This window comes from Nymphaea colorata, chromosome 1 (genome assembly GCF_008831285.2).
Source record: "Nymphaea colorata isolate Beijing-Zhang1983 chromosome 1, ASM883128v2, whole genome shotgun sequence".
NCBI lineage: Eukaryota > Viridiplantae > Streptophyta > Magnoliopsida > Nymphaeales > Nymphaeaceae > Nymphaea > Nymphaea colorata.
The window spans coordinates 19,111,053-19,126,441 of NC_045138.2; the positions used below are offsets into that span (position 1 = coordinate 19,111,053).

The 15,389-nt window shown below is 42.4% G+C and overlaps 2 protein-coding genes across 2 annotated transcripts; one reads left to right on the top strand and one right to left on the bottom strand.

Moving 5' to 3' along the window:
- Positions 1–1,127: 1,127 nt before the first annotated feature.
- On the bottom strand, positions 1,128–11,101 carry LOC116255920 (E3 ubiquitin ligase PQT3-like). Its single transcript, XM_031632008.2, has 15 exons — positions 9,646–11,101; positions 8,412–8,511; positions 8,035–8,119; positions 7,733–7,893; positions 7,522–7,601; positions 6,886–6,951; positions 6,585–6,741; positions 6,354–6,502; positions 5,953–6,120; positions 5,513–5,821; positions 4,999–5,040; positions 4,650–4,899; positions 4,454–4,576; positions 3,797–3,884; positions 1,128–1,829 (listed from the first exon to the last, which is right to left on the bottom strand). Exons 1-15 carry the CDS (start codon positions 9,809–9,811, stop codon positions 1,326–1,328), a joined length of 2,448 nt encoding a protein of 815 aa, XP_031487868.1. The 5' UTR covers positions 9,812–11,101; the 3' UTR covers positions 1,128–1,325.
- Positions 11,102–12,869: 1,768 nt separating this feature from the next.
- On the top strand, positions 12,870–14,149 carry LOC116245667 (late embryogenesis abundant protein D-34-like). The gene is made up of 2 exons (XM_031617162.2): positions 12,870–13,667; positions 13,784–14,149. Exons 1-2 carry the CDS (start codon positions 13,050–13,052, stop codon positions 13,943–13,945), a joined length of 780 nt encoding a protein of 259 aa, XP_031473022.1. The 5' UTR covers positions 12,870–13,049; the 3' UTR covers positions 13,946–14,149.
- The last annotated feature ends 1,240 nt before the right edge of the window (positions 14,150–15,389 follow it).

A 15,389-nucleotide genomic window follows, 5' to 3' on the forward strand; every position in this document is an offset into this window, starting at 1 on the left:
CGATATTGTGCACACCAAGATCCGACGTTCATTGGCCGGACTAATTTTGACAAACACTACATTTCTAACTTTAGCACCGGGCGTGTTTGAGTGACCGACTCTTTTCTACAATGTGTGGTTACTGATTAGATAGTTTGTCCCAACTGTCCGATCATTAAACGGGCTAAAAATATTTCATGATGAAAATAAATATCTTAGGTTTTGCCCCGCAAGCAGCTTCTCACCAATCCAACCAACTATACTATCCACTGATTTGGATGGCTTGTCATTGAAAATACAATTGCAGCCTGCTTCAAAACTTTTGATGTGTTCGCCAGTTATAAATCTCATGCACAAGAAAATCAATTTGTTTTGAGGTTGAATGTTTGAGCAAGTCCAAGTCTCGAACCTTACTTTGGATGTTCATCCCTATTTCCACCACGAACAGTAAAAATTTACACCCACCATTTGATTAAATGGAATTGAATTAAGAACTTGAAATGTCATTTCGGTCCAGCAAACAGGCCCTAAAGGTAGAGAGATACGAAGCAGGACGAATTATAAGAACTTGGTAAATCTTCAAGACCCTTATTGGGATCGTTTGGAAGCATAAAGAAGAAGTACATTCATTGAACACTAGAATTATTATCCCATGAGCCTTTTTCAATATTAGAGTAGATTCATGTACAAAGTATCCTCATTGAATCTGAGACTGAGTAATTAAGTAACCAACAGAGCTTGTTTAAGCTTGAAAAGTAAGCTGTTTCCAACAACTCTAAATTCAGTTTAAATTAGAGCTTGCAATGTTGTTAGTTGATGTAGAAATCATAAGGTTCGTTTACCCAAGCTTGAATCCTCTGCTCTAATATGGCCCATGGTTTATATGAGTACCATTGCAGCCAAACAAAGCTGAACTAATAAGTAACATTCTCGCACTTCTTCACGCGCAAGCGTGTAAGATTAGAAACGAATTTGATTTCTACCTATCTTTCCATTTCCAACTTTAAAACAATGTTGGGCACTTAATAAAAAAAATTGAATGCAGCCATTACAATATTATACGTAGTAGGATTCCACATATATATTATAAACATAACACGTTGACCTCTTGTTGAACGACAAACATTGCAGGAGAAAAGATGGATCTTAAAAAAAAAAAAAAATCTTTGATATAATGTGATGTAAAGGAGCTCGTATGTATCTGACGTCTTACAGGTACAGACTCACAGGGACCAGCCTCAACGCCTACAGCCTACTCGAGGTGAAAGATCACTCCTCTTATGGACTCTGTCCACACAAATCCCGCAGCAAGCAGGTTGCACGCAGAACTAATGACAGCATGAACCTCACTTATGCCTACCCGGTCGCCCCCGCTCTCTTTCTCGGTCTCGATCTCGCTGTTCCCGGGCACGGTCATAGCCTCGCCCGTACTCGTGTTCGTCCCACTCCCGCTCGTCCGCCTTGTACCGCGACGACGAAGCCTTCCTCTTGAAGTGGCGGTCGTCCTCCTCCTCATAATCGTGGTCGTGGCTCGACCTCCGGCTGCTCTGCTTCCCCCGCTCATCGTGGTGAGAGCGAGCGGCATCGGCGTCCTTCGAGCCGTTCGCTGGCTCGTGGCTCTTGCGCTTCTTGCTGGTGTCGCCGGGATCGGGGAAGCTAATGCGGGAGAAGACGCTCGCTTTATGCTTCCGGTCAGCCATCGTGGGCTCGGACATCTGAGGATCGTCGGGCTCGGGTCTGCGCTTCGCAGGTGGTCTTGGAGACAGGCGACCCGAGTCCAAGTCGCGGGTCGGGGCGGGGCTGGTTGCCCTCTCGGACCGATCCAGACTAGCTGCCCGGGGCTTCAGCCTCTGCAATCCAATAACAACCATGAGTCTACCCTTCAAATAAATTGTAAGAGACAGAAAAAGAGACACCGTTCTTTGTTCCTCTGTTTTTTGTCCCTTCGTAAAGGAACAAAAAAGAAAAGGACGAGAGCATAGAATGATTATTCGTTGGACCACGCGAAAACCAACTAAAAATCACTCAAAGTTGACCAAACAATAACTAGACCCGACAAGATTTCATGTTTCGACTCCACAGGTGTTAAAAGAATTAATCAATGACAGGGCCCAGTTGACATTCTTTTCTGTTTAGTATTTTAACGGGCAGACTTGAACTGCCAAATCCATTTTAGGGCCTAAACGGATCCTTCTTTCCTCCATTTTCTAGGTTTCCCGCAATCTTTCATACAAGAAAATGGTGAGAAGCATGGGGCCCTTATACCGAATTTCTGAACTGCTGTCGACCGGATATCCACCGGGTGACCGTAAAGCAGAAGACAGTCCAAAATACAAGTTCGCGTATCGGAACTTTCCGGCAATCGAAGAAATCTTCACAATTTTCAGCGGACAAGTCGTGACAACGCCTGCCACCACATAAACCGCACCTCTGTACCTTTCCCACCCAGCTCCCTTGGATAGAACACACAGAGAAACCAGAGAACGGAGAACCACAGTGCTCACAACAGCGACCACACTTCCAATGGTGAACCACCTACAACTACAAGAGGTATATAATATCTTACGCAGCCAGCCAGAAGGGAGAAAAGTTGACCACAGAACCATCTCACACTGGTACACACCGACAGGCTTAACAAACAAACCTTGTTATTCAGAAAGCCTGCAGTAACTCCGCAAAGTTGATCCGAAATAAATGTACCAAAAGAAGTAACGAAAGGGTGGTGATACCGTGTACAAAAATATTTTTGCCGTGAGATGCAATCAAAAAAACAAACAAGAAACAAACAAACTAGGAGGATCTTCTTCAAGATATGAAAAGGAAAAAGATCAGGCACAGGCCGAACTTGATCACAACTGCCCCCCTCGACCGGAAAAAACGCACAGCATGCGGCCCAGTTTGATACAAACTTTCCGACTTTTGACATATTCACATATTACAGTTTTATCTGACAAAACGACAATTTAACGCTTACAAATTATTTAATGTTGTCTGCGCCTTTCTTAAAAGAGAATTCTTCTAACGGCTAGAAGCAAGTTTTATATACGTTAATAAGGCCTTCAGGTTTAGCTAAACTTTTTATTTTGATGACAAACGACAAAATCGACGATGTGGTGAAGGTCGACCCCCGTTCCAAAGGACAGTAACCCTGAAGCAGCCGACCGCACGTTAACCCCATTCCCTCCACTGTACAGGACAACAAATAGACAGCACTCCTGCTAAATCCATCCGAGCCAGTCAATTTCAATCAAACTAATGGTAAAACAACCTGCCGTATCTCCACCGTTTTCCCAAGTTCTAAATCCACCTTGAAATGGCTGCTTTCCAACGGGTAACAGGCCTCCCAATCCCCAATCCAACCTGAACTGATTGATTTTATTCAACATTTTTTGAGGTTTTCGTGTTAAAAATGATAAACTCTCACCACCTCCTTCCCTCCCCTTGCCTCCCCACTTAACCAACCACCTCTCATATTGCACCAGTGTAAGTTGAAACCTCAACAGTCAAAGGCATTAGAGACAGAGGATGGTGTCTGCAGGCATGGGTGCTCGCAACAGTGAATGCGAGCATTTACTCGGACAACAGAGCCTCGGGAAAAGTACCAGAAACTACCTAAGATGGAACATCTCAGTCAAGGACTACCAAGAGAGGTGGACAACCTAAAATAGAAAGTAGCCCACATGTTGCAAGATTCCCGTGCATGAGGCCTTGTCTTGTCCTTGGCCAACTATAATAGGCAGGCTAGTGATTTAACCCGGGAGACCAATGACGGAGACTTCCATTGAGAACTTAGCAGATACAGTACGAAAATACATACAGGTTTCTTATTCAATGATGAATGCGCATCAGCATCAGCATCAGTGTTAAACTCCCGGCTGCGACGATCTCTGTCCCTGGAACTCTCCCTGCATGGCAAACACAATCATTATTCAATAGAAGCAGTAACCTGAGAGAGAGAGAGAGAGAGAGCATGCTACTATCACCTATACAAGGCATTTACTAAGACCGAACTATCGATGTGAAGGTTAAGGGGCATCGATCTTAAAATCAGACATCGAGCCATGATAATCTGCAGAAAAGGTTTTATAACAACAATCTTGATGGACTACTCAGATTTTCAATTCCAAATTCCATTGGTGGTTTCCAACATCAAGAACACAGAGTGTTGAGAACTTCTAGGATAAACCCCGTTCATTGTTAACGTGGCAACAGCCGTGTGTGGTACCACCAAGACTATGTTTACTCATTTAAGTTTAAATAGTGCAAGAAGTTGATACAACTGCCACAACGGACTCCAGTGGTTAGATGAAAATCCACTTGAACAATTTTTTGTACTGGTCAGACAGAGTAGGCTGACCCGAACGGCACTTTTCATAAACCATTGAAGTGACGTCATTAGCAGCTGCAGTGTCTACCATATGATGTATAGGCCTTACAAACATCAGGAAAAAAAGTTAAAACTTCAAGATTTTACCTTTCACTTCGCTGCTCAGACTCTCTCTGTCTTCTTATAACCGCTTTTCGAGCTTCAAACTCTTCTCTAGTCAATGGAGGTTTGGGGTTTGCACCAATCCCATACTCCGGAAACTCCCTGAGACTTTTAAAAATACAACGATACCTTATTTAGCAAAAGATTCACACCACCTATTAACCATCCAAAAGAGATATACCTGTGCGGAGGAGGAACCGGCAACATGTAACCAGAAGCTGCAAGCGGGTCCTGAGGTAACATTCCAAAAGACATGTCATAAGGAGATGGGGTGTAACCCATATACGGCATACCAGCTCCATAAGATGGCATGTATCCATCCAGGCCAAACTGCATTCCAGGCCAATATCCATTGTATGCAGCAGGTCCAACATGCATAAGCGAGTTATCAGGAACAAAATCTTGAGAATTTCTCCATTGCATATCCATTGCTGCAATAAGAAAAGAAGCTACCATTACTTCAACCACACAAATATGCTTGCCAGTGAAGTTTGCATAAAAAAGTGAGATAGAGAGGGAAAAAAGCTTACGATTAGCAGGTGGTCGGAGTCTCTTTTTCTTCTTCTTCTTGCCTGTCAACACAATATAAAGTCAAGAAAACGTGTATAAGATATTGGAAAAAATCATCAAACAATCACAAAAACATCACGAGAAAATCGCGAGATATTAGTTGTTCCTGAGATTTTCAAAATCTCATGAGATTTTCCAGATATTTTCGTTTTACTTGTCTTTATTGTAAATATAACAAGACTTTTGAAAATCTCACGATATCTGTATGCAAGTAAAGCTGAAATTAAAGCTGAGGTAAAATTTACAGTGAACTCATACAAATATATTTTCATACGATTTCCCACACTAATATATTTTCCATACTTCTGCTATATAGATATCTGTATGCAAGTAAAGCTGAAATTACAAGACTAGCAAGGAAGAATTTTGAGATAATTATTAGCTTCCACAATGCACAATAAAAACAAGTGACTGAACAGCGGATGATTCCCTAACTTATTTGCCCAGGACAAACCCGCTCTGCAACATGCGCACCTTGATCTCCCATAGAGAGCTTTTGTTGGACTTCCTCCTCTGCTTGCAGAGCACTTTCCTGAGAAATTGGATCCTTAATGCTAATGGAGTCATGTGTAGCCTCAGTCTGATCAATACTTCTTGCTGCTTTGTTTTTTTCGTTAGACTGCTGAGGAGCGCTAATGGCTGCAGCTGCCTCACTCTCAGCCACAGTCACCTTCAAAGCTTCAGAACTTTCTCTCACAGGGGGTTGCAAACTCTCTTCTTTTGCAGTAGCAGAAAGAGTGGGAGATGGTGCTTTTGGCTGAGGGCAGCGAGAAGATTCCATATCTACAATGTATACATAATTTTAGAGATGATAAGAGAACAGAAGTGTTCACACAACCAGAAAAGGCAAGATTCAAAAAATTTTCCAGATTCTGATTCCAGCACCAAACAAATGTATATAATAATTTATAAACCTTGTATCTGCAGCACGTTTCCACCATTTTCTGCACTGCTAGTTGCTTTTGTTTCTAAGATACGGTTAATGGTCTCCCTAAGCCTTTTATTAGGAAGCAGATCATCCGCAAGAACATTGGTTTCTCCACAAACACATTTTGATTGTGTGATTATGTACTCTCTTATACCTGAAACAGACGCATCATGTTACTCAGAAGCTAAGACTCAAGCCACAGAATGAAAAACTGACTATAAGTTCCACCACTGCAAAAAACAAAGAGCAAGAGTTGCAACTACCTGCAACAAAATCACAGCCTCAGAAAATAACAGTAGAATTTAACAGGACAAGCTATATCACAATAAAAATACATACTAAAAGTGGAATTTGCACAGTATTGGAAGTGGAGAATTAAACACATACATTTGTCACAGAAGCTCTCATAGCAGCATTTGCTAGTGAAGACAGCATCTTTCAACACATCTTTGCACAATGGGCATCGCAGTTCAGCAGGAAGCTCACCAACAGTCCTGGTAGAAGGCAAGCCCTCAATTTCTTTTTCAAAGGCAGCCCTAGGTCAAAAAATACAATCTGATAAGTTGCAATAACCACAACTAAAAGATAACAGAATACCACGCATATGCCAATGCTTACTCGTTTGGCTTGAGAACTGCAACAGCGCCACTTGGCAAAGCATAGGAGCCATCAGGAGTGGCTACTAGCATTGACTTAGGGATGCCGGTTGGTGGTTTGACTTTCTTAATGTCATAATTAGGATCACCGTTTGTAGGGCAATGTTGGATGAAATGTCCTGAAGATACAAAGGATACAATTTCAACAACGTAATGCATGCAAGAAACCCGAGCCTGTCAAAAAAGCAGTGACAAACAAGCACCGGAATCCTCAAACTGATAAACAAAAGGCAACCAAACATGAGAATCGCTAGTGGACCTACCAGGAACCTTGCACCTATGGCATACGTAACCTGGAGGAGGTGTTTTAGATTCCATCCCACCCCGACCTTCAATTAGATAAACATGACTTTTGGTTAGGAGCATACAACAACAACAAAACTAGCATTCACAACTTGCAGCAAACGCAGAATAATTCCTACTAAGAAAAAGCAGCGTAACCAAGTAAAAACAAAAGGAAAGAATAGCCACAAGAAGAACTCATCTTCTAGTTTAAGCAGGAAGAGATTACATGTGTTAGTGTGTAAGCACGTAAAATTATGATGATAAAGTAAAGAGGCAAAGTGGCAAACACAACGTCACACAAGCACTCCCAAAATATGCACATAAAGAAGGCACAACATAATTTATGCACATAATAGACAAAGGAAAAAAAAATAGTTCGTCAACATATTCAAGGGTTCTATGGGATAAATTTCCTCAAAGATGTACCCATCTTACACGACTGCAGAAGATTTCACGATTCTAAAGCAGTACATGATGCAAACAGAAGATCTTACAAAAAATTTCCAAGGCCCATTACACAGAAAGAAAACTTCAATAGAACCCAAAGAACAGTCCAACATTATAATACAGGCAGCAAAGCCATGCTCAAGGAGTAAAACCAAAAGGGTAATTACCGAAACCACGCCCAGGCATCATTCTCCCTCCAATACCCCGCCTGAATCCTCTTCCTGAGCTTGACGCCTCCTGCAATTGCCTGCCAGTAAAAGGCGTGCAAATAAACACAAAAACATATTAGTAATGCGCTGTCTATGTATTTTGACATAGTGAACAAATACAATACATTAAGGAAGAAAGATTCATGGTTCAACAAGCAAAACAAACTACCGCTGCCAATCCATGTCAGTCATGTCTATATGAGCCTTGATTTTGCCATCTTCCTCAACTCTGCTTGGGATAGACTCCAGAACTTGATTGGGTTGAACTTGGGGGACTTCTGGGATGGCATATAAATCATTTCCAAATTCATCCCATTCTGGATCTTCAGGCTGCAGAAAACATCAGCAGATAATCATCAAGAATATCAGCAGAGAGCAGAACTAACAAGAACAAGACTGAAGATCGCATCCGAGGTTATGGCTTAAACCACACAGCAGAGGCATAGTTGTAGTCGAGGGGCCTATGCTTACATAATTAGATTGTGAAGGGTCAGGAAGCTGAAGACTACTACTAGGTTGTTGAGGTTTATCTGCATGGCTGTCCATCTCCTTCGGCCTGCACACATGAACAACCCACTAACCTCAAGATTCTCAACATCGCTTGGGGGATAAAAATCTGTTAACATCAGAAACAAGAGAAAAGAAAAAGAGAACAGGTACAAATATTGGAACTCGGCCGTTCCTGATGTGGCTCAAACACAATAGGCAACCCAATTCAAAAAACAGGCCAATGAAACTATGCCATGGTGAGCAAAAAGACGCTCTTAAATGAGTCTATGCCTATTTTCACATATAAGTACAAAATATTGGAAGTGGTTAAACATTGAGGCATGAGATAGCAGTAGTACTCTTCTCTTTCAGTTACAATTCGCATGCGAGGTCTTCCAGGAACTCGGCGCACCAAAACAGATGTGTTCTTTGGCAGCAACATTGCTTCATCAAGATACTCTGAAATTGAACAGGCACCAAATTCTATAAAAGGCTGCAAGGGTACTAGAATGGACTGCAGTTCTCATCAGTGCACGTGGACTATACACTTTTTCTTTTATACTTACAAAAATGGAAAACCAAATTAAAATTTTCACTTGCCCATCAAAGTTGATAAATTATAAATATTCAAATCTGACACATGAATCTCTTAGCAGATATGTAGTTCACTGTCGTCTATTACTCATAATGCATCCAAAAGGACTATTTTCATTAAATATTATCATAAAAAACACGATAACAGCCTCGGCATCTGCAAATCAAATTTGTTTCGAAAAGCAACGTGTAATAAGGTCACGATATATAAATTTAGATTGGTTAGTTTGAAAATCCCAAAACAGAGATATCTTAGAATAATTCTCGTTTCCAAGCGCATTCAGGGAATTAATCATGTGGACCAAATGACAAATTATTCATGTTCACCGGATACACTATCATCTTCTTATAACTGACAATTTACATTCATCCTACCTCAGTCAATGGTAAACTTGGAGAATATAACATTCTGGACTTTCCGAGACTTCTTTGACAAAACATTACGAAAATTTGTACTGATTGAACGGGTATTTGGCTAAAATATGCAAGCTAACTATGTCAGGTGGACTTGCAAAGTCACCAAGCCACCAAGGAACCAAAGATTTTATAACCAGATATACCTAATTCTGGAATTTACAGCTACCAGCCAATTCTAGTTGCCAAACTGAATATCAGTTCAAAGCACCCCTCCCTGAACCCCCAACAGCCCACCTCTCATCTTTCACAGTTCATGCTTACACACCCTTCCCAAAAACACAAATAACCATTAGAATTGTCGAACATCTGGCAGTTCAACAAGATCTCATAACATCATAGTCCTAAAAATGAACCTAATAATCCCAGACAACTACTGAAACAACCAAAAAAGAAGACATGAGCACCGCGACTTTCGTGGATATCCACAGAGAGTTCAAATTGAAATACGAGAAAGAATCATTGGCTCTGTATCGATGTCATTTATACATATAACCATGCATGACAAAAGGCCATGACTAATGCGCACTAAGTAATGAAAAAGAATTCAACATGAATTTAAATTGCAAAAGCAAAGTAACCAACCTTCCTCAGTGTTGGGATTTGACACCACGAGGTCAAAATCCGTACCCCTGCCCAAATGCTTGGATTCAAATATTTTTTCTTTCAAATTCCCGATGGATATGAAATGGCCATCAATGGGTATAGAGTCATAGTCTTTTGCACTCTTAAACTTAAAATATATAGCCATTAGTTTTTTTTCCTTTATTCTTTCTTCTCTTGCTTTTTTTCTTTTCCCTTTTCTTTCTCAAATAAAAATCACAATAATGAAGCTTATAGAACAATTGCCCTAAAAGAGCAAAAATGGAAAAGGCAAAAGTAGCCTGGTATTAAGCTAAAAAAAATGATAGATACAACTTATTATATCCTTTTCCTTAAACCCGTCGAACAACAAACAGATGCAAGAATCCACTTGGATGCCTCCAATTTCTTCCAACAGCACAGAAAAGTAACGCCTGATGTCCAATCTTCTGGAAAGGACCTCAAAAAGGACCCACCAAATCAGAATACCAGCAGAGATAATCACACTTCTTGATGAGAACCCGCTGCGTCATATGGTAAGAGCTTGCACAAGCAATTGGCTTCCCCAGAGAATCAGGAAGCAGACTCTTCAATCAAATCTTCGAGACGCCAGATCAAAGGAACTAACTCCCTGACCGCCGATCTCAAGGAGCGGTGAGAAAGTGGAAAGCATCGATCTCGAAATCAAATCTTGAAGACTTTTTCATACAGATACCAAGATACGCCTCCACCACCACGAAGTTGCTGCAAACCTCCTCGGGGTCGACGTGCGCGAAGCAAACACAGACGATCTGCCAAAAATAAGCAACTCAGAGAAGATCGATGCAAGAATCAAGCGTCTCCCCGACGACGTCTTTGGAAAATTCAAGGAACACGCAATCAGAAACTCCACTCGCGCAGCCCGTAGCCGAAACCTGCCTCTGGAAACCAACAACCTGAACCCACGACCTCCAAAATGCCTCAAAACTCTCCGCGATCACCTGCGAACGCAAAAAACTATCTGCTCCACAGCGACATCAGGGATTCCAGGAAACAACAGCTCCGACACGATCGATGCACAAATCTCCGCCTTCCACCGCCGCGTCAACCCAAAAAATCCAGCGTCGACGATAATTGGGTACTCAATCGCACAGTGGACCGATCCAATCGGACGGATGAGTTGCCAAACCAAGTCGATCTGGTACGCCTCGCACGAGAGAGAGGGAAAGATTTCGATAGAAGAAGGCACTTTTGAAGGGCGAAAGCTAGGGCTTCGTGCGTAAACCCGCAAAGGAGAAATTAAATGGAAAGATATGGAGATTATTTAGGGTTTTCTTGCAGATAAGGCTTCCAGTAGGAGAGGAGAAGAGAGGAGGAGAGGACAGAGAGGGAGACACGGGTTAGGGTTTTCTGGGTTGAGAAGGAAACCACGGGCAGGAAGGAAAGAGGCGTCGATCCTTCGGGATAACGAGGGAGCGAAGTGCCCGCCCTTTTTCTATAGGGCGCCACGATTGGTTAGGGCCGTTTGATCAGCGAACGACCTGCTGTGAGGGACTCCCATGTTCCGAACAATCGGCCGTCGAACTGGGAACGACGCAAACACGTGACTAATGAACAGCAAGTGAAAAATCCGTCCCACCTTAGGCGGTTACGTTTCTCCCTGTTCTTGAGAGAGGCACGCGTCTATGACGTGTTTGAATCGGATTTTAGATAAAGGTAAGATCCGTGGTTTTAACAAACATTGAATCTCAAAAGTCAAAACTTCGAATTTGAAATCCTCAGCGAAGAGGAATTGGCTTGGCCCTGTTGCTGAGTTCCATAGTGATTTAATATCCTAAGATATTAAATAATTGGACTATTTTAGAACTTACAAGGATTTAAAACCTTATCTTTACAAGACCTGAACTTATTGGCACTCATGAATCTCAAGGCAGACTCTCTCTCCTCTAGCTGAAAATTGCTAGCTAGATTTCAAGCATAATGTTGATCACAAGTTCAGTGCTCTTCCCAAATCAACAATTTCTTAAAACTGAGAATTTAAGGTGAGTCTTTTTTTTTCTAAATCAAACCTTCTAGTTTAGGATTTGAAGTAATCAAATACTCCTTATCTCCTAATCTCAAAGTTAAAAGTGACAAACTACAAAGCAAGCAAAAAGTATCTTTATGTACGTTTCCTTCAAATTGTTTAGCCAATCAAAGTTAGAAGAGAGAGATTTTCAAAGGGGTTGGTGCAATGGTAAGGATAGAGGCTAGAGGCTGGTAAGCGGCTAGTGTTTGTTTTCAATGGCATCAACTCTTTATGCTGCAAAAGAAAATGCACCAATATATATCGTCCCGAAGCACCAAAAGTAGTCCAGAACCTTGTGGGGATGAGAGAAAGTGAGAGGCTATAGCCTTCACTCGGGTGGTAGAAATAGTCTAAGTCTCCCGCTCACTGGAAACAAAGCTAAAAGAAGTATAAAACAGCTTCATAGAGAAAAACAACTTCAAACTATATATAAGAAAGAAAAGAACTTATCAAGAAGTGAGTTCTGAACTGATTACTGATCAGAGACGAGTGATCTTTCCTAAATTTCATATTAGATATCCAAATATGGGAGACACAAACCTACCAATTATCTTCTGATTTCCACCCATTCTTCCTTCAAGCAAATTCAAACCTGACGCCTTCGTAGAGAAATTTTAACCACTTAATCCAAATGCAGAGCCAATAATCCGCGTTATCACTACCATAAACGCCTCACTTTTAAAATGTTCCCACATATTTCGATTAATCTTGTCGCAAAAATGGAAGAGGAATAAACATCTTCAACCATCTGGAGTACGAACCAGACCCGACCATCGAGTGAGGAGAAAAATTCATATTCGGGTCAGATATTTGACTAAATGAGGTAGTTGGGTTTGGGAACCCCGAAATCCAAATCCGAATAAAACACATTCCCAGATATCGCATATAAAACGTTGGTACCGTCTGAGTTTTAGCGTATGCACCGCCTCAATTCCGAGTTTGGATTCACAACCCGAGACCGAGCCGGACCCGTTCATCCCATCCCATTGACACTTATACCCCTCGACAGTCGACTGCCGTTGGTGTAAACTACCACCGCCGAAGGTCATAATCACCAAGTTACCCTTACCAAGTCGGTTCGGACGAGTGCGAAACACGCGCCTCCTTCCTAGCCGAACACGTTGTACATGAACGGGAACTCCTGAAACGTGCCTTTTAGAGCTCAACGCGCGTCTGTCTGCCGCGAAGAGATACCGCCATGGACGTTGCTATAAGACTTTCCGGCGTGATTCTCCTGAAGAACAGCGCCCTCTCGTTGTTTCAATTAATTTTGATCGGCTATCCTCTTATAGTTGTCGGCGCTTTCTTCTTTTTGCCGCCCTTCTGAAACTGGTCGGAGTCCCGCTTGCCGGAGAGAAAAATGAGCCAGGATCAGCCACGGAGGCCCAGCAACAACACCCGGGCCCAGGCCCGGACAGAGCCCATCAAGTACGGAGACGTGTTCGACGTCTCCGGCGGGCTCGCTGATCAGCCTGTGGCTCCCCGGGACGCCGCCATGATGCAGTCCGCGGAGAACCTGACCCTCGGCCAGAGCCCGAAGGGAGGGGCCGCTGCGGCAATGCAGTCCGCGGCCAGGCGCAACGAGAACGCCGGCCTCGTCGGCCACGACGAGCGGTCTCCGGCAGCCCGCGAGGGAATGACGGTCACCGAGATGGACGCCCCGGGTCGCCGCGTCGTGACAGAGTCGGTGGGCGGGCAGGTGGTCGACCATTTTGAGACTCCGGCGCCGGTGACGGCGCAGCCGGCCGTGACGGACGCGTTCACAATCGGCGACGCGTTGGAGGCAGCGGCCGTGACTGCCCGCGACAAGCCGGTGACGCACAGTGACGCGAGTGCCATCCAGGCGGCGGAGGTCCGGGCCACCGGAAGGACCGCCGTCGTTCCGGGAGGCGTCGGTGCTGCTGCTAAATCGGCTGCTAACGCCAACGAATGGACCGTAGACGAAGATGACATGACGACCCTGGGAGACGTTCTTGAGGTAAGCGCTAGGTACATTCACTATTTGCGGATAGTTGGAGCTGCGAAGTTCGCAGGCTCTCTTTGCTTGGATTAAGATGTATGAGGTCGTCCTAATTGGTCTCTGTTGGTGCTCAGGATGCGAAGGCAAGATTGCCTGCAGACAAGGCTGTGACGGCTGTAGACGCAGAGAGGGTGACCGGAGCTGAGCTGCGCAACAGCCCCGACCTGGTCACGTATCCCGGCGGCGTCGCTGACACGATGACCGCCGCGGCCAGGCTGAACCGGCAGCCCACCTGAGCCAATCAATATATATCTCAGTTCACTTTTGGTGTTTTTAAGAGTGAATTTTTCCTTTTAGTGAAGGTCGGTTTGTTTTTTGCGGGTAGGTTGTTGTAAACCGGGTTAACAGGAAGATAGATTATCCTTTTACTTATATACAGATATATATACAGGTTGTAATCTTCTTAAGATAGAAGTAATAGATGTTCTTTTGTCCTTTTATCCATGTTCGGGGACGTGCTCCAAAGGCCGTGAGAAAGTTCGAGTTCTTGGAACAATGTGGCTTCGGATCAAATCTGAGATTCATGTCACCGTGAAATCCAATGGCTAAACAAACGGCGAATTTCAGATCCACCGTTGAATGCAAAAACTGTGTTTAAAAGTTCCCATAATAGTCGACTGACTTTTTTTAACATTTCCAAGATGATCTGACTGGTTAAATGGAAGACCTTTTCGAGAAATTTTCCTTAAACCAGAAAGAAGTCCCATAATTATCAAAATGCCTCTGTCATAAACATTGTAAACCTCTTCACCTCTGAATGCACTAAACCCTTCCTTTTAAGGGGTTGTTTGGCACGATTCCAGTCAAACGACCCTTGAGATTGTGTTTGGCACAGTGTGCTGCGAATTCGTCCATGAATCTACTTTAATTCGTTCATGAATTTATTATAAAGTAATTCGCTCATGAAATTATTTTAAAGTTACTATAGAGATCGAGTTCAAAGATCAAGCAGATTCAATAAACACTAGTTCCCTCCAACCCAGAGGGAGAATCTAGAAAGAGAGAGAAATGAATTGATACAAAGAAAAAAAAAACATTTGATTTTATCAAATTTTCCTTTTCTAAATTTTGGTTATAACAAATCTATTTATGAAATGAATATTATAAACAGGTTCAAATCGTATGTCTATCACTCAACTTTTTAGAACTTAAAACATACCAAAAGAACAAGATACAATCGATTGTATCGAGATGACTTCAATTTAGTATTTAATAAAAAAAAACTATAATAAATATTTTTTTCTGTTAAAGCAAATGGGACATTGTCAGGTTTATGTGGAGGTATGTTAAAAAGACTTCCATATAAATGTATAAATGCATCAAACTCTGATTACAATGCGTCCAAATTTTATAAATTAAATGGCCACGATTTCATGCTTTCTCACTAAAAATATGATCTTAAGAATAATGATACATTGATATTCAGGTATGACAACCACATACCCAAACCTACTAATTGACTTCTAGTGTCTGATTTTCTTTAAGCAGATCCAACCTCACCAATTCGTAAAGGAATTTCAAAAACTTAACCCAAATATAAGATCCACGATCCAAATTATGGATACTAAAAAACGCATCGCTGTTAATACGATCCAAATTATGGATACTAAAAAACGCATCATTGTTAAAACGTTATCATATATTTTGTTAGTACGTTACGATCGAACCCCTTTTTTTTCT

Coding starts and splice junctions, on each gene's coding strand:
- LOC116255920 (XM_031632008.2), bottom strand. CDS start 9,811: ATGGCTATATATTTTAAGTTTAAGAGTGCAAAAGACTATGACTCTATA. Junction 4,900..4,998: donor ACTCCGACCACCTGCTAATC/GTAAGCTTTTTT, acceptor TTCTTATTGCAG/CAATGGATATGCAATGGAGA. Junction 3,885..4,453: donor TCTGAGCAGCGAAGTGAAAG/GTAAAATCTTGA, acceptor TTTGCCATGCAG/GGAGAGTTCCAGGGACAGAG.
- LOC116245667 (XM_031617162.2), top strand. CDS start 13,050: ATGAGCCAGGATCAGCCACGGAGGCCCAGCAACAACACCCGGGCCCAG. Junction 13,668..13,783: donor CCCTGGGAGACGTTCTTGAG/GTAAGCGCTAGG, acceptor GTTGGTGCTCAG/GATGCGAAGGCAAGATTGCC.